Raw genomic sequence first — 25,330 nt, 5'->3', positions numbered from 1 at the left:
CGTGACCTGTGTGTTCCTGAGTTCTCTGCCAGAAGATCCACTATCCAACTGACTTTAGCCCTAAGGCTTTTTTGAACATCTCTTTACAACCTTTTGGGATGTACCTGTGGCATATTTAGATCACTGAGAAAACAGAATCAGTCAACAGTTTTGTAATTCTCTCTGAAGGGATAAACATTTTCAAAAGATAAGTGTAAAAATGAATTATGTTGTTTGGAATGGTTAGTTCATTGCTTGGATGTTTAATCGGACTGTTAGTTTAAGATGTTAAAATTATTTTCATGAGAATTTAATTTCTACAGAGTAGGCATGACCTATAATTTAATTCAATTACCTCGTTAAAACTCTAGGCTCACTGTATAATTTTCACATAGGTAAATTAGGTGCCATTGTATTTAGATTAAACCATCTATTATTTTATGTATTAGAAACTGTTTCTTTTATATTGCTTATTAACCAGTTGCTAAAGTAATGATAGCCAAAACCATCTGTGAAAATGCATTTAAGTAAATATTCTAAAGATTTAAAATATCTGCCCTGGCCAGTGTGGCTTATCAGTTAGAACATCAGCCTGTCCATTGAAGGGTTGAGGGTTTGATTCCAGTCAAGAGCACGTACGTGGGTTGCAGGTTCGATCCCAGCCTGGTCGGGGTGCATGTGGGAGGTAATCAGTCGATGTGTCTCTCTCACATCAGTGTTTCTCTGTCTCTTTCTCTTTCTCTCTCTCCTTTTCTCTCCCCCTTCCTGCCTCCCACTCTCTCTGAAAAGCAATGGAAAAAATATCCTCGGTTGAGGATTAACAAAAATAAATTTTTTTCAAATATCGATTTTTATATATTAAAATATCTTTAAATATTTTTGTTAAGGTGTTTACAACAGACATACATTGGTGTCTCCATTTAGATTATCCGTTTTATATTATTTAGAGAACTCTTAAAGGATCCTATCTAGTCAGAAACAGTATGTTTGATTCTGGGTTTTTTGTTTTTTGTTTTTTTTTTATTCCTCACCTGAGGATATTTTTTCCATTGTTTTTCAGAGACAGTGGAAGGGAGAGCGAGAGACAGAGAGAGAAACGTCGATGTGAGAGAGACACATCGACTGATTGCCTCCCTCACAGCCCTGGCCCGACTGGGACCAGGGACCGAGCCTGCATCCGAGGTATGTGCCCTTGACTGGAATTGAAACGGAGACCCTTCAGTTCACAGGCCGACGTTCTAACCACTGAACCATAAAGGCCAGGGCCAGTTCTGGATTTTGAAGTGTAGAATTGTTTTTCAGAGAAGATATGTTTAACATCACTATGTAAATGTAAGAGGTGACAGCTATTCTGTACTTTTAAAACTGTGAGTGTATGTGTGTGTGGTGAAAGTAAGTTGATGTAATTTTGTGTCATTGTGCCAATAGAGTATAATTTTTAAAAATCTTCCATAGATTTAGCAAAAAGAAGTAATGAAATCATGAATTAATATGAAAAAATCTCCAATTATTAAAAGTATATAGAATCTCTAAAATGAAGCTGAATTTATTGTTTTGAGGAATTATAGATGCAAAACATGTAGAACTTGGTTAAGTGGATTTTTTTTTTTAATCATTGTAGTTGAAGTGGTGGTGTAGGAAGATGCAAAACCTGTTGTGAGGAGGTTTTTTGCAGTGTCACTAACTAACACTGTAATGTTGAGCAAGTCAGAGCACTCTGTCACTTGATTTTCTGGTCTCTATAGTAACTCCAGCTGCTTGCTTACCTAAGAATATAGGAACAGGAGATTACTAGTAACTGTAATAAATGAAATCTACCGTAGCTTGAATCACTTACAAGTTTCTAATTGCCTTTGTCACACAGATCTTCCATGCTACCTGACACTGAATGTTGGGGAAAATAATCTGAAATACTGTTGAGTATGTTGATTTATCGCTGAGTGATTTAAACTGGAGGCTGCATTGTATTTGGTGTTTTGTCTCACCTCGCTCACTGTCTGAAAGCCTGTGTGGAGGGAGTGTTGCCATTTTCCTGACACCAGTGACCTAATTCTGCTGTGCTAGACCTTCCTCAAGTGATTGATCTGCTTCACTAAGCCTCACGTATTATATCAATTAATTCTTGGCATTTTATTAAATTTAGTGGACTCCCTTTGGCATCTGAGTAGATATATAAGCAAAGAGTACAGTGACAACTGTTATCAAGGTGTTAAAATTATACACCCATTATGGTTCCTGTTTTCATTTATGTTTTTGAAACTATTATTTTTTTAAGAGGTTTCAGCTGTGTGTATAACTTGAGAGACATTTTAGCTGATGAGTCTTATTTAGCATTTCCATACTGACAAAATGCTTAAATATTTTAAAGACAAAAATAAATGATTTGATATCCAAAATCAGGAAAATATTCTAAGCCTCAAGATAGTGTTTGGAAGGGCATTGTGATTGCTGTTACATAGAATTTATAATGCTTTGTATAACGTGTTTGGCTTTTGACATATAAATTAAAACTGGGTACAATAATTTTCCTTGTAATATGATCATGAAATTAGATATTCTACAAAAGGGAATTTTCTAGATAAGGGAAATCTATTTTTAACTATCTAATGAAAAATGCCCCTACTTACTAAACACCTCTTACACATGTGCAAGATGCTGTCCGGAGCTGATGCAGAGTATCACATTTAATGTTTATAAAATCCTTATGGGGTAGTAAGTATTTATTGTTGAAGAAACCAAGGCTGTACAAGGTCTTTACTCTACCCAAAGTCTGGTTTTTTACACTTTCAAAGATTATTGTTTTGGCTAACATTTTCTAAAATAAGTTGTAGTTTCCCCAACCTTATACATGTGTTATAGAGTTAAGTGAGTATAACTTAACCTTCCAGTGTGTCAGGATTTCCCTTTTTAGTGTGGTTGTTAAACTGTGATACCCTGACTGTGGCTTATAGTGAATGTTTGCTCCTGTACTAAATGGCCTGGCTATGCTTTATTCTGATTCCTGCCATCTCCTTTCCTGTCAAGGTGTCCCTGTGTATGTGCCTGCCTCCAGCCTCTCTCTCATGACTTCCAACCTTCTGGCATAACTAACTTGTTAGGCATGTGAGTTAAAACTAAGGACCATTGGACTCAGCGTAAGGACCTATATGCCCTTCCTACTAAGTAAAATCACGAATTTATGTCAGCTATTTCTGCTCTTCAGAAGGCTCTTCGGGCCTTTTTTGTTGTTGATTTCTAGGTTTACAGCTTTATTCCAGAAGATTGAACTTGAATGGAATTCTGGCTTCTGTCCTCACTGAATGCAGCATATAGAACTTATGTGTGAAAATTATACTTAGCTAATCTTAAATGCTAGTGTATCCTTAGTTTAATAAGGCTTTAAAAAGATTTCAGATGTGGGCTAATAAAATTTTTAAAAATCAGATAAAATTTTATGAATAAAAATAATTGTGCTTGTCACTGTTGATATTTACTTTAAAGTTACATTATTTAGAAGGTTTTAAATGATTAAAGCTACAGATTGTATGGCTGCTAGAATTTTTTTTTTTAGAATTCCTTTGCTATATTTAATGCTCAATCTTCATATTAAATTTATATGGAAGAATTATTTATAGTTGGTAAAATACCAGATTAACTAAAAAGAAATTAATCATTAGTCATGGACAGGTATAGATTTCCTCCATTTTAAAAAGTTTAACTTTTCCTGACTTTTTTTTTTTTTTAATATGTCTTTATCGATTTTAGAGGAAGGGAGAGGGAGACAGAGAGATAGAAACATCAATGATAAGAGAGTCATTAATCAGTTGCCTCCTGCACTCCCCCTACTGGGGATCAAGCCTGCAACCCGGGCATGTGCTTTAAGTATATTGGAAAGAAAGGAACCACCTACCGCTCTTTCCCAGTGAACCACTATGGTGTTACCAATAACCTTCAGAAGATCTAATAAGAGGAAAAACAGGTCCCTCTAGCAATCAGTAGTGTGTATGGTGTCTTGCTGAAAGTACTTAATACATGCTAAATATTTTGAGAATAGGTCTTAATGCGGTGGTTCTCGACTCCTGTTCCGTAAACCGTTCACTGGTGACTGCCAAATGCTGATCATTACATATGTAAGAAGTAGTTTGGCTGTAACAGCGTATGTTACTGCGAGGGGGAGTCTGTCAACTGAACATTGAGCTGAGTGGGTTTTGTAATTCAATGTAAAACAGTTACACTTTGGTCAAAGGAAGATCTTATGTGTGGAAACGATAAAGAAATAAGATAAAGAAATAAGCCCCATCACCCGGCCGGGCGTGGCTCAGCGGTTGAGCATCGACCCAGGATCCAGGCAGTCAGGGTTCGATTCCCTGTCAGGGCACATGCCCGGGTTGCGGGCTCGATCCCCAGTCGGGGGAGTGCAGGAGGCAGCCGATCAATGACTCTTTCATCATTGATGTTTCTATCTCTCTATCCCTCTCCTTTCCTCTCTTTGAAATCAATAAAGATATATTTAAAAAAAAAGAAAGAAATAAGCCCCATAGTCTGTAACAGGCACGGCAGAAAACAATTGTCCTCAAATAGTGACCCAGGGCTAAAGGCTGGTTGGTCAGTGAATAATGCAGTCAGTGCCTATAGAATTTTAGAGACATTATAACTTTTGTTATGCTAAAGTAGATACTGGATTACAGTGATTGCTAATATGTTTAGTATCATTGAGTCTTTTAATCCTTTCACATATACCATCAAAAATTATTTTTCTCTCCCTGGCCGGTGTGGCTTAGTGGTTAGAGCATCAATCCAAGCACCAAAGTGTTGCGGTTTTGATTCCCAGTCAAGGGCATGTATCTGGGTTGCAGATTCGCTCCCAGCCCCCAGTTGGGGCGCGTGCAGGAGGCAGCCAGTCAGTGTCTCTCACATCGATGTTTCTCTCTCTTTCTCTTTCCCCCTCCCTCCCTCCCACTCTCTCTGAAAAGCAATGGAGACAATATCCTCAGGTGAGGATTAACACACACACAGACACAAATTATTTTTCTCGAAATCATGCTGTAAACACCGAAAAGTTGAGGGCCACTGATACTTGCATTTTCTTTTTTGAATTAGGCAATATCAGTTATAAACATTTTGGAGACATTTTAGTTACATTAAATAATATGGATGCAGAATTGCACTTGTACTTACTAATGTCTTTATTTGGGAATTAAAAGTTAAGTTCTACATTACTACAGAATTTCAGGAAAAAAGCCAGCAAATTGATATATAACACTGTTGAAGTCTACCAATTACTTTTTAATTGGTATTACAGACCTCATTCTGAAGGCAGAGCGTTTTACTCTCCTAAGTGTGAGCGTGCTGTATGGAGTCTCTCTAATTGGTTAGCTGTGCCCATTCCATTTGATGTACCATTTTTCACAATATCTCATAATTTGTGCTCACTTCTAATGAACAGAGTCGTTAGGACAGGCGTGTCTAAGTACAACTGACAGCTAACATTAGGTGCCAGATGCAGTTTATAAAGCTGCGTAGAAATGTAGAGAACAGTTTAAATAAATTAGCACCTGTACATTAGTCTCACTTGCTGGTAATTTATAAGCGAATCAGTAGAGATGACATTTAGGTAAGTCATTGATCAAGTTAACAGCTGCAAACCCACTGCCCAGCTGGGATACCTAATTAATTGAGATTGCATTCCTGACCCAAAGCTTCTCTTGGTTCAGTCTGCAGCCCTTTTATACTTTGACATAAACCTAAGAATATAGGTAAATACTTTGCCTTCATTTCAGGGAACCCTTCAATTACCGATATTCTAATTAAAATCTAAAAAAGTAAGAAACATGTTTACGAATGAGAATTACCTTACTCCATGAGAATTACCTTACTTATTTGGATAATTTTTTTTTTTAATTTGCATTCTTTATTTTTGTCAGTATTTTTTTTGTTTTGGATTCAGGTAAACCTTGCTGTAGTCTAATAAATTTCTAAAGGATTCTATCTATATAATCCTTAAATGTATATAGATGCTTTTCGACTTACAACAGTGTTACATCTTAATAAACCTATTGTTAAGCTGAAAATATCATAAGTCAGAAATAGAATCTTTAAAAAAAAGACATTGACTGCACCTAACCTACCGAACATCATAGCTTATTAGCCTACCTACCTTAACCGTGCTCAGAACACTTGCCTTAGCCTACAGTTGGGTAGAGTTATCTAACACAGTGGACACGCTGTGTAGAGTGTGTTGGGTCGTTTTACCCCTGTGATCGTTTGGCTGGCTGGGAACTGTGGGTGTTGCCGCTGCCCAGCATCAGGGGAGAGAGTACCATACCACCATATATCGCTAGCCTGGGAAAAGATCAAAATTCAAAATTCAGAGGATAGTTTCTACTGAATTCATATTGCTTTACACCTTTGTAAAGTCGAAAAATTGTTAAGTCTAACCATCCTAAGTTGGGGACCATCTAAGTATACCACTTTTTTCCAGTAGAAGCAGGGGTTTTCGGTTTTTGTTTTTGTAATAACCAACCATTGAACCAAAGCCATATATGTATGTAACAGTTTTTTCAAATGTGAGATTCGCTTAAAAGAACTTTGCCAAGTTGAATTTCATACAAATTCAGTGCTTAATATAGGAATTACTAAGGTAGAACTTCCTATAGGAAAATGTCCTTTGTTTTCTGTTCCTGTGGCTCAGATTTTCTTCTGAGTGAATTTAAATCTGAAAGATTAGGGCATCAACAACCTTAAATCAGAGTAAGGCACTGCTTTTGTATATATTCCAGGTATATGTTCATGGATGTTGATGTTTGAATACCAGTGTGTTAACTACAGGCCACATCCAAAGCCTGGTTCCTACACTGAGAAAAGGTCTCTTGAAATGCAAATGATAACACTCAAACAAATAAAAATATGCTAGTAATAGTGTGTGCAAGCTTCTTGAAAAATGACTGAGTTCCAACTGATAGACCTATTTTTGATTTTGTGGAAGGATTGGGTTTCTAAGTTTAAATAATAGATTGGATAGATTGCGCAGAAGTGAAAAAGTATTTATTTCAGATAATTATGAAATTTCTGTTAATTCTGTCATGGTTGATAAACTTGGTCCAAGTGGGCCAAACCCCAGGTCGGATGTGAAATGCCAGTATGCCAAGTAGTAAGGTACTTGAAGGTCTACGCTGCTTTCTGCTGGTGCTTTTTCCCTGGTGCCTGGTAGGTGCCACACACAAGCTAGGGCATGGCAGCACATAGCAGTTGACAGACAGGTGAACATCTTCAGAGTTAAGTATTTCCTCCAGTGGTTTTCTGGTTAATTTCACTTATCATAATATTTCAATTCTGCATTTTTGTGCTAATACCGATATTTTTTAATAATGTATCAGAAAACTGCCAAAAAACTGAGCTATTTTAACACTGTCTTTGCCTTTATTTCTCATTTTCTTTTCTAGCTGTACTGAATCTTTCCTAATCAAATTTTTACATTATTTGAAATTTTATGTGAAATAACCCATTTATTCCAAACCATGTTACTTACTCTATTTGTAATTCTATTTGAAATACCCTCTTTAGCTTTATGTTGAATTGGAAAATTGTAATTTTAGTTATGGCGTATTTTGAGAAGCCCCAAGGACTCAAGAAATCAGCCAGTGGAAAACTCTATCTTTCATGAAATGTTTCCCAGTGTGGGGCAGAGGCTGTCAGGTGTAAGGAGTGAGGGTGAAGTTGTCTGCCATCTGCAAGCAGAGCTTGAGGACGTCTCTTGATCCTGTGGCTTTTTTTTTTTTTTTTTTAATATGTTTTTATTGATTTCAGAGAGAGGAGGGGAGAGGGAGAGAGCTATAGAAACATCGACGAGAGAGAATCATTGCTCAGCTGCCTCCTTCATGCCAGCTACTGGGGATCAAGCCCACAACTCTGGCCATGTGCCCTCACCGGGAATCGAACCATGACCTCCAGGTTCATAGGTTGATATCAGCCATTGAGCCACACTAGCTGGGTGAGCCTGTGGCTTTTGAAGCTGCTTGAGGAAGCCAAAGGGGCAAATTAGTGGGGGTAAGGGTAGAGATGGAGAGTTAAAATTATATTTGGAAGAGCTTGAATAAATGCCTTTCTACTAAAATAAATGTCAAGCCACAGTGCCCCAATAGACAATCGTAGGGGCATAGACTGTACCTGCCACTGGGCTAATTTCTCCTATCTCGACCTTAAATTAGGGCCAGATAATCCTTGTCAAGTACGATGAAATCTTAACATTGAGACTTGTGGGGTGGGGAGACAATTTGATAGGAAGAAAGCAGGAAAGGTGTTGCACTTCCTTAGTGGGTCTTCCTCCCATCGTGAGGTAAGTTGGGGTCAGTGCCCTCATAGCTTATACAGAGCTTCCAGTAACTAGAGGCTGCAGTAACCCACAAGTGCTGCTGGTGACATTGGTGCTGAAATGCATTTTCATGCTGTGCAGACATGTATACTCTCCAGTAGCTGCATCACTACCAGAAGCAGGCTTTGGAAAGAGAAGTGATATGCCTCCTCCCCCTACCATGCCTGCTTTGAAGATAGTGGTGGGAAAGAGTTACTCTGGACCTAGACGGAAAGTCACACTGAAGAGGGGGAGGGTGCTCCCTGGAGGGCACATTACAAACAAAGCCTTATCCTTGGGTGCTAGAGGACCACTTGTGCCTTCAGGTGAGCCTTCCTAGGACAGAAGAGGAGGTGGGCACTTGTCATTTTTGTCATTGTTGTGCTTGGTTGGTTTTTCCCCAATGCTTTGTTTCTAGGAGGAAGGAGTTGCAAAAACATGCAGAAGGAGTTTTCAGTATTTGTCACAAAGAAAAATAGCTTTTTTTTTTCCAGTAGCAGGTTAAGATTACAAAAAGAACAGAAGGCGGGGGAGGACAACAGGAGCTGTGTCAATAAGGACCCTTGAGTTAATAAAACTACAAGAAGCCTCATTGGGGACCTGGAGACTTTGGTGGTGTTACTCTCACTTAAACCCAGATGCATGTTTGTAGGCTTGTCTGTTTTTTAGCACTTTCTGTATATAAATGTTTGCCATTCCTGCCGGGCTTTGAAACTCAGGCTGAAATGGGATAGTTAATCCAACTCTCTTGCCTCAGACACAGTAAATTCAGGCCTCCTGGTCAGTAGCACAGGGCCTCAATAGTGCCAGGAGAGGTGTCAAAAAAGTCACCGTTCCAGATGGTTTCCATGATATGGTTACCCATGCAAGCCCCGGGGAACCCAGTCATGAGCAGGAATATCAAAATGCTCCTGTCCAACCCTCTTACCTCACAGAAGACAATTAGAAATGGTCGTCATGACCAGCTTCATTGTAGAAATCTTCTCCTCAAAGACTATTTGGCTGTTAATACTCTTGTGACAGTATATATTTGTTAATTTAGACCAGTAAAATTAAATTACAGACTTTGTAACAGTTTAATGAAATTTAAAAACCTTGCCAAAATACACATCAGCAGTATCAGTACAGTGGTGCTAGCTGTACTGCATGGAGGCTTTGGTTAAACTAGTCTACTGCTGTATGGTTGCCACTAGCTATGTGTTAGTATTTAAATTAAAGTTAATTAATATTAGATAACATTTAGTTCCTCAGCTGCACTAGCTATATGTCAAGGGCACAATAGTCATGTGGGCTACTTCCTGGCTGTCATACTGGACAGCGCAGATTATAGACAGTTTCCATCATTGGAGGAAGTTCTTTTGGGCGGTGTTGAATTTGAATTTTTTGCCCTGTGTTATTTGTTTGTTTATTTATTTATTATTTATTTTTAAAATATATCTTTATTGATTTCAGAGAGAGGAAAATAGAGGGACAGAGAGATAGAAACATCAATGATGAGAGAGTCATTGATCAGCTGCCTCCTGCACGCCCCCGACTGGGGATCGATCCCACAGCCTGGGCATGTGCCCTGACCAGGAATCAAACCCCGATCTCCTGGGTCCTAGGTTGACACTCAACCGCTGAGCCACACCTGGCCGGGCTACCCTGTGTTATTTAAAAGAAAGAGAACATTTTGGAAGTATAACTAATACTCTGCAATTTCATTTTTATATTTTCTTTCATCAAAACAGTCCAAAATACCATATGATATACATATGTACATAATGTTATGTATAGTATATGTAAGAACCAGAACTGAGAGAGAAACATATTGTAGGCCAGTAACAATAGCACTAGACATTAATTCGTATACTTTTTCTTATGAAAGTTTCAATGATACAAAAAAGGAAAAATAATTGTACAATACGTACCATATGACCACTGCCTAGTTTAAATAACTTTTCACATTTTGCCATATTTGTTTCAACTGTATAAAGTAATTTACAAACATCATGGTGCTTTACCCCCAAATACTTGAGTATATGTCTCTAAAAAGGTAGGATATTTTCTTATAAAACCGTAATATTATTATAACATTTAATTTGAATGTAGTCTACATAGCAGGGGGTGGGAATATTTATATACAGGGCATCAGAGAGAGAAGAATTGGTAGAAAGCAACAAAAGTTATTTGAGGAATAGCTTTGGATGTGCTGTTAGAATACTTAATTGGGAAAATCCTAAAGGCAGTTCAAGTTGGACATTGTTTGGAGCTAGAGAAATAGATTTAGGCTCTCCGTATGTACCTTTGCTTGAAAGGAAGTGGCTCATAGATGGCACTCTCACCTCCTCCCTTTTAGGGGGCAGAAAGGTGTTTGGAAGAGACCAAGAAGGAATTTGCTTCTATGCTCGTTCAGGGGACAGAACTGAAAAATTAATATCTTTTAAATACTGTAGAAATAATATAGGAAATAAATTTTTTTGAGGATCATGAGTTTATATTGATTTGTCTAATTCAAACTTAACATTACTTAACATTATATTTCTTTTATATTTGTATCTCTTCTACAATAAAATATTAGTAATTATAAAATTAATATAGTTATTTCCTTTATGCTGTAATATATACAAAATATTCCAGTTATAATATTAATATTACTACAAATAGTAAGCCCACCAAGTGGAAGATTTATTTGCAATTACTTTTGTCCTTAGAAATTAGGTTTATTTGTTTCTGCTTGTATTAGGTTTTAGAGGTTTTTTTGAAAATTTTTGTCTTTAATATATAAAACATCTAGATGCTTCAAAGTTTAAGTATATGAAAAGGTATACTCAGAGAAGCCTTACTCTCATCCCTGTCTCTCTCGCTCCTCTCACCCATCCCTGAGTAGGTAATGATTTTTATTATTTTCCACTTTGTTCTTCCTGTGTTTATGTTTGCAAAAAAGAAACCTACGTATATTTTTCTCCTATCCCAATATGTATTTTCTTTTTTTTAATCCTCACCGAGAATATTTTTTTCCGTTGCTTTTCAGAGAGAGTGGAAAGGGGGGAGAGACAGAGAGAGAAAGAAGGAGGGAGGGAGGGAGGGAGGGAGGGAGGGAGGGAGGGAGGGAGGGAGGGAGGGAGGGAGGGAGGGAGGGAGGGAGGGAGGGAGGGGAGAGAAAGAAAAGAAGAAAGAAAGAATAGAAAAGGAAAGAAGGAAAAGAAGGAAAGAAAGAAGGGAAGAAGGAAGGAAGGAAGGAAGGAAGGAAGGAAGGAAGGAAGGAAGGAAGGAAGGAAGGAAGGAAGGAAGGAAGGAAGGAAAGAGAAAGAAAGAAAGAAAAAGAAAGAAAGAAAGAAAGAAAGAAAGAAAGAAAAGAAAGAAAGAAGTAAAGAAAGAAAGAGGAAGGAGGGGAGGAGAGGGGAGGGGAGGGGAGGGGAGGAAGGAAGAAGAAAGAAAGAAAGAGAAAGAGGCATTTATGAGAGAGCTTGTTTGGGAAAATGTAGTTTAAAACCTCTCACAACTTCTAAGAAAAGTTCAAAGAGCAGCCAAAAAAATCAGTGGGTGTCACTGTGGGCAGAGACTTAGGGCCTCTCTGTTCAGTGTTTTGTCTGATATTTGCACAACAGCTGGGCGTTAGAACGACCACTCTTGAGCACAGGACCACAGAAGTCGTATAGCAACAGCTCTAGTGTTCCTGTAAAAGGGAGAGGTGATTTGTGTAAATTGTTAATAACTAGTTTAATACGGTATTTCCCCCTTATCTGCAATTTTGCTTTCCTCAGTGTCAGTTACCTTTGGACTGTCTCAGTCCAAAAATATTAAATGGAAAATTCCAGAAATCGCTGTCCTGCTCCATCTCACCCAGGATGTGAATCATCCTTTGTCCTCTGTTTCCAAGCTGTAGTCACTCTCTGCCCGTTATCCACTTAGTATCAAATCCACTGTTGATGTATCACAGTGCTTGTGTTCAAGTAACCCTTGTTTTACTTAACTGTGGTCCCAAATCCTAAGAGTAGTGATGCTGGCAGTTCAGATATGCCAAAGAGAAGCTGTAAACTTCACCATAGGTATGTATGTATAGGAAAAAACAGCACACATGGGGTTGGGGACTCAGCGGTTTCAGGCATCCACTGGGGGTCATAGAACTAGGGACTGCCTTTGTTACAATTTTTCTTTTTCTTTTGGGGGATGTGTATGTGGTAACTTATTCTTTCATTTAAATATTTTGAAATGAGATAATGTCTGTGAAACTCTTAATGTGATATCTGGCACATAGTAAGCACTCAGTAACTTAATCCTAACATTAACTGGTTTTTATAACAATTGTTAATTAACCTTTCTGTGTATTTCAGAGAGCTATTGCTTATCTTTTCCCTAGTGGTTTGTTTGAGAAGCGAGCTAGACCAATAATGAAGGTAATTATCTTAATATTTTTAAAAATTTCACTTAGATATTTGTTACAATAATTATCTAATGTACTTTTAATTTCTTTTACAGCATCCTGAACAGATTTTCCCAAAACAGAAAGGTAAGTTTACTCAAGAATGAAGTAAACAGTTCTTTTTTCTGTATTATTATTTATATATCAGCAGTCACTTACGTATGATGGGAGAAATATGTCCAAAAAGATATTACTAAGACTGATGTCAAATAGTTTATTACCTATGTTTTCTTCTAGGACTTCTGTGGTTTCAGGTCCTCCATTTAAGTCTTTAATTCATTTTGAGTTTATGTGATGTAAGATAGTGGTTCAGTGTCATTTTTTCTACATGATCTGTTCAGATTTTCCAACACCACTGAAGAGACTGTCATTTCTCCATTGTATATTCTTCCCTTTTTGTCTTACATTAATTGACCATATAAGCAAGGGTTTATTTCTGGACTCTCTATCCTGTTCCATTGATCAGTGTGTCTGTTTTTGTGCCAATCCCATACTGTTATGATTATTATAGTTTTGTAGAATAGTTTGAAATCAGTGAGTGTGATACCTTCAACTTTGTTCTTCCTTCTCGAGATTGCTTGGGCTACTTGTGGTCCTTTGTGATTCCATATAAATTTTAGGATTTTTCTACTTTTAAGAAGAATGCCATTGGTATTTTTCTAGGGATTGTATTGAATCTGTAGATTACTCTGTATAGTATAGTCATTTTAATGAAAATAATCCTTCCAGTCTAAGAACATGGTATATCCTTCCATTTATTTTTGTTGTCTTCAGTTTCTTCTTCAGTGTCTTATAGTTTTCAGAGTACAAGTCTTTTATCTCGTTGGTTAAATTTATTTCTAGGTATTTTATTCTTTTTGATGCATGTAAGTGGGGTTGTTTTCTTAATTTCTCATGATCATTTATTATTAGTGTATAGAAACATGATGGATTTCTGTATATTTCAGTAAAGTGGCCGGATTTTACTGAACTCATTTATTCTAATCAGTTTTTGGTAGAATCTTTAGGGTTCTCTCTGTAGTATCATGTCATCTGCAAACAGTGATACTTTTGCCTCTCCCTTTCCAATTTGGATGACTTTTACTTTTTTTTCTTGTCTGGTTGCTATGGCTAGTATTTCCAGTACTGTATCGAATAATACTGGTGAGAATGGGCATCTTTGTCTTATTCCTGATCTTAGAGGAAAAGCATTCACCTTTTTAGTATTGAGTATGATATTAGCTGTGGGCTTGTCGTATATGGCCTTTGTCATTTTGAAGTAAGTTCCTTCTATACCTACTTTGTTGACGTATTAAGAATTATACCCCTAAAACCTATATAACTTTATTTACCAATGTCACCCCAATAAATGCAATAAAAAAGAAAAAGAAATTCAAAAAATAACAGTACTCCCTTAGAATCAGCAAAATATTTTTGCCACCTACCTATGTACCAATTTTACTTTGTGAATATAGGACAAAATGATTTTTTATGCTAAAAAATGTGAGTGAATTTGACATTTGAATAGATTATGACACTTGTAATGTACTACTGCTTCCTTGATTAAAAGGTGAAGTCTTTTCCAAATTAAGTTAACATAAAAATCCTGCTTTACTGTTTAAAGCAAAGGATAAAAATATTGGGAAAAACAAAGACATATACGAATTGATACAGAAGCAAGGAATAGTATACCTAATACTAGACAAATTCAGGGAGATTGGGGAATGGCTCAATGAGACAAGAATGGTAATTTATGTTGATAAAACCTAGTATCTATTAAGTGGATTTGACGACCATGAACCTTTTTGCACCAAGCATTTAGCATTGAAATGTTTAAAGCAAAAGCTGTTAACTAAGTCTCTAAAGAATTTGAATAACACAGCATGATTTTATAACTACAGATATAAGTGCAAAGAATACATTTGCTATACAGATGTCAATGGAATATTAATAGCAATACCATGTAATAGTTCATAGAGAAAACTAACAAAGTCCAAAAAGTAGGTATTATATAGATTAGATTTTTCTGACTATAAAAATCAACAGAACTATAAAACTGTTGTGTTAAAGAGGAAATCAAAATTGAGATTACAGACTATTTAGAAATACAGATTATCTTTTTCTTCTTGGCTTAGTCTTGAAAGATTGTATGTTTCTAGAAATTTACCCATTTTTTCTAGATTGTCCAATTTGTTGGCATATTTGTTAATGATCTTTTGTATTTCTGTGGAGTCAACTGTAATCTCTTTCATTTCTGATATTATTTATTTGGGCTCTCTTTTTTCTTGATGAGTATTGCTAGAGGTTTGTTGGTTTTGTTTATTTTTGCAGCGAATCGACTTTTAGTTTCATTGATCTTTTTAATTGTTTCTTTTGTCTCTGTTTCACTTATTTTCGCTCCAGTGTTTATTATTTTCTTCCTTCTACTTACTTGGGGATTAGGTGTCTTGTGAGTGCCTGCTTCCTGGTTCATAGCTGTCTTCCCGTGTTCTCACATGGTGGAAGGGAACGGGGACCTCTCTGGGATTCCTTTTATGAGAAACTAATCCTCTTCATGAGGGCAGAGCCCCAATTTCCTCTCCAAGACCCCACATCCAAATACCAACACATTGGGGATTAGGCCGCAATATATGAATTTTTGGGAAGACAAACATTCTGTCTATAACAAGTATATAGTGTAAACACAGGTTAAAACCATTTGTGTTTTTAAAAAACATAAAAAATCTTTTATATTTCAGTAGATATACATATGTAAGAGCACCAAAGGAGTTTAGAACAATAAACTGTAGCCTTGCCTCTGGCAAGGGAATTCTAATATTTGACCTTTATAAGAGGAGTGAGCAAAAGCAGTCCTTAGAGGGAAACGTATAGCATTGAATGCATATATTAGAAGAGAGATCTAAATCAGTCATTGAAGCTTCTACCTTAGGAAACTAGAAAAAGAGGAGCAAATTAAATTCAAAGTAAGCAGAATAAAAGAAATAAAAATTAGAGCAGAAATCAATGACATTGAAAACAGGAAATCAGTGGAGAAAATCAACAAAACTAGAAGCTGGTTCTTTGAAAAGATCAGTAAAATCTATAGCCCCTAGCCAGGCTAACTAAAAAATAAAAAAGGAGAGAGAGGATACAATACCAAGACCAGAAATGAAAGACAGGACCCTGCCACAGATGCCATGGGCAGTAAGAGGGTAGTCAGGGAGCCACCACAGTATACATCAACCAATATGCAGTGTGTCTGGTATTAAAATTTCATGGGTGCCGGGGCCAGCCGGCAGGCGAACGAGGACCTGATTGAGGGGGTGAGGATTAGAAAAGAAAGACTCATAGAAAAGGATGGGATCGGGAGGGCTACAGCCAAGGCAGAGCTGAGCTGAGCTGAGCCGGGCTGCGCGCCGAGTTTATTGATTACAAGCTTTTTATAGTGCACCCAGACCACAATACCCAAAACAGTGACCTTTTACCCAGTTCCTGCTCTGCACAAACATTCTTGTTTGTCTAGACACTCTGTCTCCAAGTCAAGGTCTTTGTGCAGGGTTTCTACTCCCTAAAGCAAAGGATACTATGTAATCTTAACTAAGCTACAGGAGGCAGAGGTGCTAGCTCTGCCGACCCACCCTGCGGGTCAACGTGCCAGAGATTTCTCTCTAAGGCGGCGCTAGGGTCGGCGAGCCCCTGGAGAGACTCCAGGGCAGCACCCTACCAGGGAGACTATTCATGAGGGGCAGCCAGCCGGCTCCCCACACATGGGGAGGGAGGCAATTAGGAAAAAAAGTCTAAAAGGGCTCCTTAATAAGGTTGATCATGAAAAACCATTTGAGAAACACTGCACTAGAGGACAAGTGAGATTCTAGAAAAACATGTATGTTAAACATCTTGATTTTGAAAGACACCATGAACACAATTAAAAGGCAAGTGATAGATTGGGAGAAAAGAGTTTACAACCTACGTAAATGGACAGGAGTGTAATCTTTAACATATTAGACTTCCTACAAATTAACAGAAACAATAGAAACATGGGCAAAGGGCATGGAGTTAGTGTTTGGTTTATTTACTCTCAGTTTGCTTGCATTCACTAGAACTGAACGGCCATCTGTACTTCAGAAGGAATTACACATAGCACCTTTTGGGGGCCCCTTCTGTTTTAGACATATTAAACTCTACTGTATGTCATCACAGAGTTGAAACAGGGTGGCGTGGAAAAATCCGTTTAGTTTTTTTCTTTGTTGTACTATGCCTGTTTCTAATTTTCTGAATGAATTACATTGACTATATCAGTTTTCGTTTTTAAGAAGATGGGAGTGCATTGTATTTACAGTCAGACCTAATTTTTTATTTTGCCCTAACAGGATGATTTTGGCCAATTTGTGTGTGTTTATTTAAAACAAGTTATAGAAATTCTTGTGGTGAGATATTTAGGAATAAGTTCTGAAGTACAAACATTGTTTTATGTCAATGGGTATTAAATAGTAAAACTCCAAATATTAATGATTTTTGTTTCTTTAAAAGTTAATCAGAATTATTAACCTGTCTCATAACTGCAATTAAATACATCTATTTGGTCTCTCTCTGTATATTTTTAGTTTTGCTCATTTGTTTTCATCTGGCTTTTTATTAGCAACCCAGTGGGGAGAAGATGGCCGCCCATTTCATTTTCTCTTTTATACTGGCAAACAGTCATATTACTCACTAATGCATGTAAGTACACTACATTTATGATAAATAATATGGACTGTAAGCTAAGTAACTGATTATACCAGAGATTTTGCTAAGCTTCATGATTTACCTAGTATGTTTCATAATGGGGAAAAATAAGACTTCTAGAGGTAAGACAGTATGTTAAAAGGCTTTAGATTTTATTTCATTTTTCTAAAGGTAAACATTTATAGAATTTATAACAGAATGGTTTGTCCTTAAAATGCTTTTACTTACAGATTGAGATCATGTTAGGAGATAGATGCTCAATTCAATCATAGTGCGCATATGTGCAGTCCGGGTAAACCGTGAAACAGGCAGGCGCCAATCTGTATGGATCACTGGCATCAGGGGCTGTGAAGCACCTTGGGAGAGACTCAGATAGTTAACTGTACTTGTTATTCAGACACAGTTGTTGCTTTTCATAGACTAATGCAGTGTGTGAATCTGGTGAGTCTAGAAAAAGACCTAAGACGTGCTTTCATTACATTGACTTGCCACCTGCATTGGAGTGGACTGGAAGCTTCTGTTTCAGAGCCTGCATGTGGTAGTGAGCAAAAGTGGGGGTTCCCCAGAGTAACTATGGGGAAACCTGGATGCCAATATCCAGGTTTAAGCAGCAGAACCCATTTCATTCTTAGAACATGTCAAGCTTTACTTTATTCATTGTATGATTTTTTTAGAATATTCACTGGGTTTCCCATCCACAGTCCAGTTTCAGGTTGCTTGAGTCCCATGCACACATTTCCTCTGCTCCTTAGAACTGATGTTTGTTGGCACTCCACAAACCCAAAAGGACAAAAATCCCCACTTGTCAGGTACATTTATTTCTTGGGGGGGGGGGAAAGAAAACCTTCTTTTCGTTTTTTGTTGACCTTGGGCAAATGAGCTTCTTGCCCTGGCAGAAATGAAATGAATGATAAATGTCGAGTGTGTCTTTGCTGAGTAATGGAGCTGCGCGCAGGCTTTCCGCTGCTGAGGTTGTCTCGCAGCGCCCGAGGCTGCCCGGGGACCCCTGCTGTTCATTTAAATAGGTATGTCAAATCTGCCTGCAGACGCCACTGGTTTGATCTGTGGTAATATTTGTGAAGGTTCCATATGGACTTAAGCCCCCTGCAGTGCTAAGAAATAATGTACAACGCTTCATGGTGCAGACGCAAATTTCCTCTGAAAAGGGATGCAGTGCTGCGTTTTAGCTGTCGGAGGGGATGATGGAGCTGACGCGCTAGGCCTGTCAACTTGTTACACGGATGGGTTGCACGCAGCGAGGCTGTGGAAAATCTGTGCCTTTTAACTTTTCTACTTAATCACGGCTGTAGCATTGCCTTTAGACTGTATGCTACATTAATTCCCTTCCTGCCTTCTGCCTTTCATCCCAAGTTTCACGGGAAAGGAAAGCATGCAGGTCTTGTGGAGGCGCCTTATCAACCAGCTGTCATCCCACAAGCCATTTGCATTTGTTTTGGCTGAAACTGAGAAACCCAAGGGCAAGATGTTTTGTTGCATTCCATCATAATGAAGAAATTACACTTTGTAGGAGAGGCCTAACTTTATTTTTAGTTTGCTTATGTCTTTTAAAAGATATCGCTCAAGAAACTGGTCTTAGTGGGTAATTATTAGCATACTCTGAAAAGTCAGATTATATCTGATCAATAAATACTTTCTTTTTAAATAATACGGTTCCTATTACATATAGGAGAGTTCTTTGGCTTTTATGTTTCAGTTAAATTCTGTAATTTAGGTCAGTTTGTTTCATTGGATGTTTTGTACTCTCCAAACTGTATGGGTTTAGTGTTTGTTTTATTGCTCATCAGAACAGTTTACATATAGGAATTACAGATATTTGGGGTTAACTTGAGCATTTTAATTTTAATTCAGATAATTAGTAAAAACTTGTATATTCAAAACTCTGTTCTATGGAATTTTAAAGTAATTGTATGTATGGGGAAGGATGTTTTCCTAAGAGTATGCACATCACTTGAGCATCGGGTGCGGTACCTTTATTAATTACAGAATAGTCACACCGTCTCAGTTCCGAGACCACGCAGACCAATATCCTCCCAGATCTGGTTGCTGCTTTAAGTAGCATGTGACTCAGTACTCACTGGTGGGCTTATAACGTGGTTTTGTGGTGGAGTCAAGCATTGCACATAAGATAAAACGATAAAAGTGGAAACTGCTTCATGTGTTTGCTCTTGCCTTTGTTCCGCCTTCTCTAGGTGGCAGGGGCTGCTGTTCCATTCTGTGTGACCACGAGTCCACTCCTGCCCTCCCACTGCAGCAAGGGGATTGGCCCCAAAGATTGGCTGGCATTAAATACTTGGAATTGAGTGATTGTTGTTACTATTTCTTTTTGTTGACATAATTTCTTCCCATGTCACTGGGTAAAAGGCACTGAGCCAGATCCATTTTCCCAGTGTCATTGACCAACTAGAATTGAGGCCTGGCAGTCATCGACCAAGATTTTTGACACAAACACAGATCTAGACCACACGTGCAGCTCTGCCAGGAGACCTTTCTGGTGTCGGTTAACCTCTGTCCTCTGTGCCTAGCTTCCTTTTAGTATTTGGTCACTGTTTGTGTATTAAGCAGATGTGTTACATTAAATCAACTAACAGATGATAGTCCTGATGCAGCTTACAGTTAGGGTAAAGAAATGCTTTAGTGGGCACTGTCCAGATGGCCTGTGATTGGCCCAGCTGATTTTTGTGGAGAAGCAGGGAGGTTTCTGAGGGATGGTGAAGATGAGAGGAAGGAGCAATTTATTGTTCCTGCAAAGAAATGAAGCGCGACAGGAAAGGGTGTGGTGAGGGGAGAGGGCTGCTGATCATGGGCCCGGCTTGTACACATGTGACATTCTGGGGTTTGCTGGGAGGTGAGCTAGAGCGGGAGTTGCTCTGGACAGCAATACACTTCTTCACGTCCTGGAAAAGCTGACGACAGACCCCTTACAATACAGCGAATGTGATGTCCATCTGTGATGGAGAAAGGATAAAACAGCTCCAACAGCTGATTTCTTAAGCAATAAAAAGTAGTTTAAGTGGGACGAAACCAGACTTGAGCTTCTCTAATGGTGGTTGAGTGTGAAGAGGGAGCTCCGTGCTGGAGGGCACTGGCTGCCTCGCTTTTTCCACTCAAATGGCCGTTTCTTTAACAGCCACTTAACCAGTGGAACTTGTATGCTTTTCAGACACGATTTAACATTTCAGTTTAGGGTTCCAGGAGCAGAATGAAGAAGTAAAGAGTAGAAGTTTTCGGAAACAGCTGAGCAGAAGTATAAAGGAAGGGGAAGTCTTTTTAAAGAGGAGTGTCTGCAAGGAAGACAGTGCTGTGCCACTGAGCAACTGAGCTGTGAGCGGCCTACGTCTAGGTGAGGGACAGTAAGGGATAGGCCAGAAGGTGTGTCTTTGGTTGCACCAGCTGGCGGTGAAGGGGAGAGTGGGCTGCATTCATGAACAAGGTGTTGGCGACCTGGGCAGTCATGGTTGAGTTTGTGCAGGTCCTTTAATTTTTAGAAAAATGTTAATTCAGATTGACTCATTTTATTAGTACGTACGTTTCTGAAAATTTAAAAATTCACTCATGAAAAATGAATTGAAAATTATTTAAAACTCATTATAGGGGGTGATTGTTTCACTCTGAAGTGGGAACCCTTTTGTAAAATACGGTTCATTAAGACCCCATGTCTGTAATTCAGTCTTCCCAACCTGCTTTCTGAGGCACACAGGTTATAAAATACTCTTCAAGAATGGGCCTCTGAAGTTAAGTTTCTTAGGGAGGGCTGCGGCCTAGGAAACTCTTAGTAGCATGAAGAACTGTGAAGTCCTTCAGTACAGACACCTGTGGCATTAGCCCGTTGCTGTTCACACATGCTGGATCGTGGAACCCGTTCTACCCAGAGCACTTTTTTAAAATCAGCACCTGGGAAGGGCTGTGTAGCATATTGGAAACACTGTAAGTTGTCAAATACGTTAAGCGTTTATTGAAATTTTACATGAATGATCTCTTCTCCCCAATCTTTAGGATAAGATTAGTCAGCTCTAAAAACTGCAGTGGGAATAATTTAGCACCTTACAGAAATCTCATTGATATTTAGGACAAGTTTTATAGTAAGCAGTGGAGTATTTTTATAAATTGAAGGAATTACATGTTCACAGGTGGAATTTTTACCCCCCAAAAGAAGTATAAAATTAGGGAATAAGTAGATCATTATATACTAAAACTACTTTGCTGAATTAAAAAATACACACACACACATATATATGAGAAACAAAACCAAGTGATTCTAATTCTGATAATGTATGACTGAACAGGATTCATTGCCTTTTGAAAGAAGCTCCTGGCTTATTTAGAAATTCTCCAGTTTGTTTTAAATGACTTAAGGGGCCATCCATGGTTGTGCCAGAACCTTCCAAAGCACAGCCCAGGAGGAGCGTGGGGCTCATCAGGTGCAGAGTCCAGACTCTTAAAGCCCACTCCTACGATGTGGAGTCACAGAATCCTCACTTCCTGCACATCTTTGTAACCTTGTGGTGAATATTTAAAACTCTTGATGTAGTGCTTTTATCCGTAAAAATGGAATGAAAATGGTGAGCCTTCTCAGGGTGAGGTGTTGTGAAATAACTACATTATGTAAAGGGCTTAGTTTTAGAAAGCCACAGACAACGCTGGCATGTCCGCGTGCTGCTTTAAGACTTTCCTGACAGCAGGAGTTAATTCAGGATTAACTCAGCAGTAGAAACTGCTGTTCCAGGAGTATCTGTAATATACATTGGAATCATTACTATTGTATATCTTGCCATGTACTAAATGTAACAATTAAAAAATTAAATTTTAAAAACTGATTCAACTTACTTCCTCTGGTTTTAATCAGTTTATGCATATATGTATAATGGTATAATTGTTATAATATATGGTGGTGTTACTTTGAATAGTAAAAATATGTGGTATGTGAGTTACAAGCTTTTTTTATGTAATTACGCCTGGGTGTGCTTTGCTAGAGTACTTTTCTGCATGACCTGTATAGGAGTCTACTTCCCTTTTTATGTGACTAGCATTATATGATGTGTGAACTGTTAGCATATTGTTTATACAGTGAGAGCAAGGGTCTGCACTAGAAATACGTCTCTTGAAACTGTAGATCAGTAGCAGAAACTATGATAAATGAGTTATATTTATATTTATTTAATTTGACTTTGTACGTGCCAGTAGCCTTAAAATTGAAAATGTTATTTAGGAAATTGATTTTCTGTGATAAAAAAAAACCCACAAATATGTAATTTTGAGTGTGTTACTTTTCTGTTTTTGTCTAGTATCTAAGATGATAGTTGTTATTATGTTATTGTATATTTGTATATCAAAATACAGTTGAATTTTCCTATACCACTCTCCCAAGAAATGTTATTTGTTTACTCTTCCTAAATTTGGAATTTCTAGATGATTAATAATACAACCAAAACATATTTCAGAAAACTAAAATCAGGTTTTTTAAACCAAAAATCATACTGCTCATGCTCTTGGAGGGTTTCGTTTAAGCACTTCTTTCCTGCAACCTGAGCATCTGGTATTTTCAAATTAGGCACCTTCTAAATTTGACTCATGCATTATGGAAATCTGATGGCATGAGGGTGGATAGGCTCGCTTTGATTTTATGAAATATTAATCATAGCTGTGATTAATGATTCAGCATTTCACATCTGGGTTATTCCTGTCATATTTGAAAATGATACTATTAAATACAGTATACAAACTTAGTGTGGGTGGGTCATACTAATTCTCTAGTGTCCCTTAAAAATTAAGTGGAAATTTAACAGGATACCAGAAGCTACCGGTGATAATCTGTGATGTTGACAGTTCCTGGCATATTTTATACCCTCAAGGAACTTTTATGTAAATTAGTAGACGTCTCTTCAGGGAGTTGAAGCTATAGAATGATCTACTTTCCAGAGAGCTGTTGTTTCTAACCAAGATAGACTCTCAGGAGTGGTTTTGTTACATAGAAAAGGAAGAAAAATAGAAACGGCGCACCAGTACAGTTGTTTCTGGATATTAGACTCCTGAGTGCCCTCTGTCACCCAGCCGCCATTTCTTGACCGTTAGCACAGGCCAGGCACTATGCAGAGCAGTTTACATATATTATTTTCCTATTTAAAGAAGTATAAGGAGTGATTTAATGAGCATTATGTAATTTGACAGGTTACTACCAACAAAGTATTAACATTTGCCATAAACAAATTTACCATGTTTGAAATTTGACATGAACTTTTCATGAGTTTGTTTTCTCATATTCTGCATTTTTTTCTGATTATTTTACTTGCACTATTTATAAATTATTATGGAACTAAATATAACACTGGATGGTAATAACAAGGTGAAAGAAAATAGTAAGAAAAATATGGACTTAAAAATTGCTCAGAAGTCACTGGAAAATGATGAATTTAGCAGCCTAGACTTTGACTTGAAACTTACCTGGGAAGCAGGTCAGTTATTTTTATTTTAGTTGCCTTGGTTATTCCCGAAAATTTAATGGAGCCTTGCAAGCAGGGGAGGGTACCCTATTACTGTTCCTGGTGTTCTTCTGGATTTATATTTCCTTCGTTAGATCTGAAAGATACAATGCTTCTGACTTACACACTCAGAATCTTACTGTGCCCTCCTTCTACCAGCATCCCCAGACGTAGCAGTCTGGCTGGGGTCCAGTGAGATGCAGTGTGCACTGTCCACTTCAGACAAGTCGAGGAGGGTCTTTCCCTTTGTTTTACCTGTTCAGAGCACTTGAGAATTGCTTTCTCAAAACAGGTGCATAGAAGTTTTTCTGATACACTGTTCAGTTGGGGTCACAACCCACTATCTGAGCCTTTAGAAATGAGTCAACCATAGTCAAATGAGGCTTGCCAGTTCTAGGGAGACAGTTGTAAAATTTTATTTAAGTTGAATAGCAGGTACATGTTTTATCTGTGGATGGTTCACATTAGTTTTTGCTTTCTTTAGGGTGGACAGTTGTTTGTTTTAAATTGTCACATATGGCCCGACTGGGCGTGGCTCAGTGGTTGAGCATCGACCTAGGATCCAGAAGATCGCGGTTCGATTCCCAGTCAGGACACATGCCTGGGTTGTGGGCTCGGTCCCCAGCAGGGGGCGTGCAGGAGGTAGCCAGTCAGTGAGGACTCTCGTCATTGATGTTCTCTCTCTCTCCCTCTCCCTTCCTCTCTCTGAAATCAATAAAGATATATTTAAAAAATAAAATAAATTGTCACATATGTTCTGCTGCAGCTACATCTGATGGATTTGTACTTTGGATGTAGTTGTAGAGATAGTTACCCTTGATAAGGACACTAGAAGCGTCCTTACTTTTTCCTCTTGCTATCGCATTGAACTCGGCTCTCCGCATGTCTGGTGTGCAGATGCAGCTGTGACTGCTTCCACCCAAAAGTCTGGTGTGGGGCCCACGAAGTCACATTTCCAAGCAGTCTTAGGCTTGGGTGCTGCTGCTGCCGCCACTGCCACCTCCACCACCCTGGGAACATGCCTTTACAGTTCCTGGACTGGTAGTTTCACTTTGTGTGCAATGCTCCTCTCCACCATTGGAATCTGTAGCGCAGCCCCGGTTTGGTGGCTTCCTGCTGCTTTTCGTTTCTTCGTCTCTGCTCAGCTATCCATCCACTGGCCCTACTGAGAAACAAAGCGGAGGCCCACTCCTGAGCCCCCCGTCACAAGACGTGCACTTTCACATCCTGATCTCTGGAGTTAGCCTCAGCTGTCTCACCTGCAAAGGCTCCATGTTTACATTCTTTTCTTTTTTTTAGCATTTTTTTCCCCATGAGAGTAATGGATTTCTGAAAAGAGGTTCCCAAGTGAAGATAGTAGTAAAGTGCAAGCAGTGGTGAATACAAGGGCAGTGCAAAGGGACACTTCTTTAAGCACAAGCTCTTTATTAGCCACAT

At 38.3% G+C, this 25,330-nt stretch overlaps 1 protein-coding gene across 2 annotated transcripts in view; it reads left to right on the top strand.

The window, feature by feature from the left end:
* Positions 1–25,330, top strand: part of MRPS9 (mitochondrial ribosomal protein S9) — a 50,133-nt gene that overhangs the window by 12,966 nt on the left and 11,837 nt on the right. For both annotated transcript variants that reach the window (XR_014000186.1, XM_081156998.1), the window contains exons 3-5: positions 12,625–12,687; positions 12,770–12,800; positions 17,311–17,390. Coding sequence is in view for 1 of the 2 variants with exons in the window: in XM_081156998.1 (XP_081013124.1) it covers positions 12,625–12,687; positions 12,770–12,800; positions 17,311–17,390 (174 nt within the window). In the remaining variant the exon portion in view is untranslated. The remainder of the gene's footprint in view (positions 1–12,624; positions 12,688–12,769; positions 12,801–17,310; positions 17,391–25,330) is intronic.

Source organism: Miniopterus schreibersii (assembly GCF_964146895.1).
Source record: "Miniopterus schreibersii genome assembly, chromosome: 13".
NCBI lineage: Eukaryota > Metazoa > Chordata > Mammalia > Chiroptera > Miniopteridae > Miniopterus > Miniopterus schreibersii.
The sequence above is the reverse complement of the archived record's forward strand: the minus strand, read 5'-3'. Positions and strand labels throughout refer to the sequence as shown.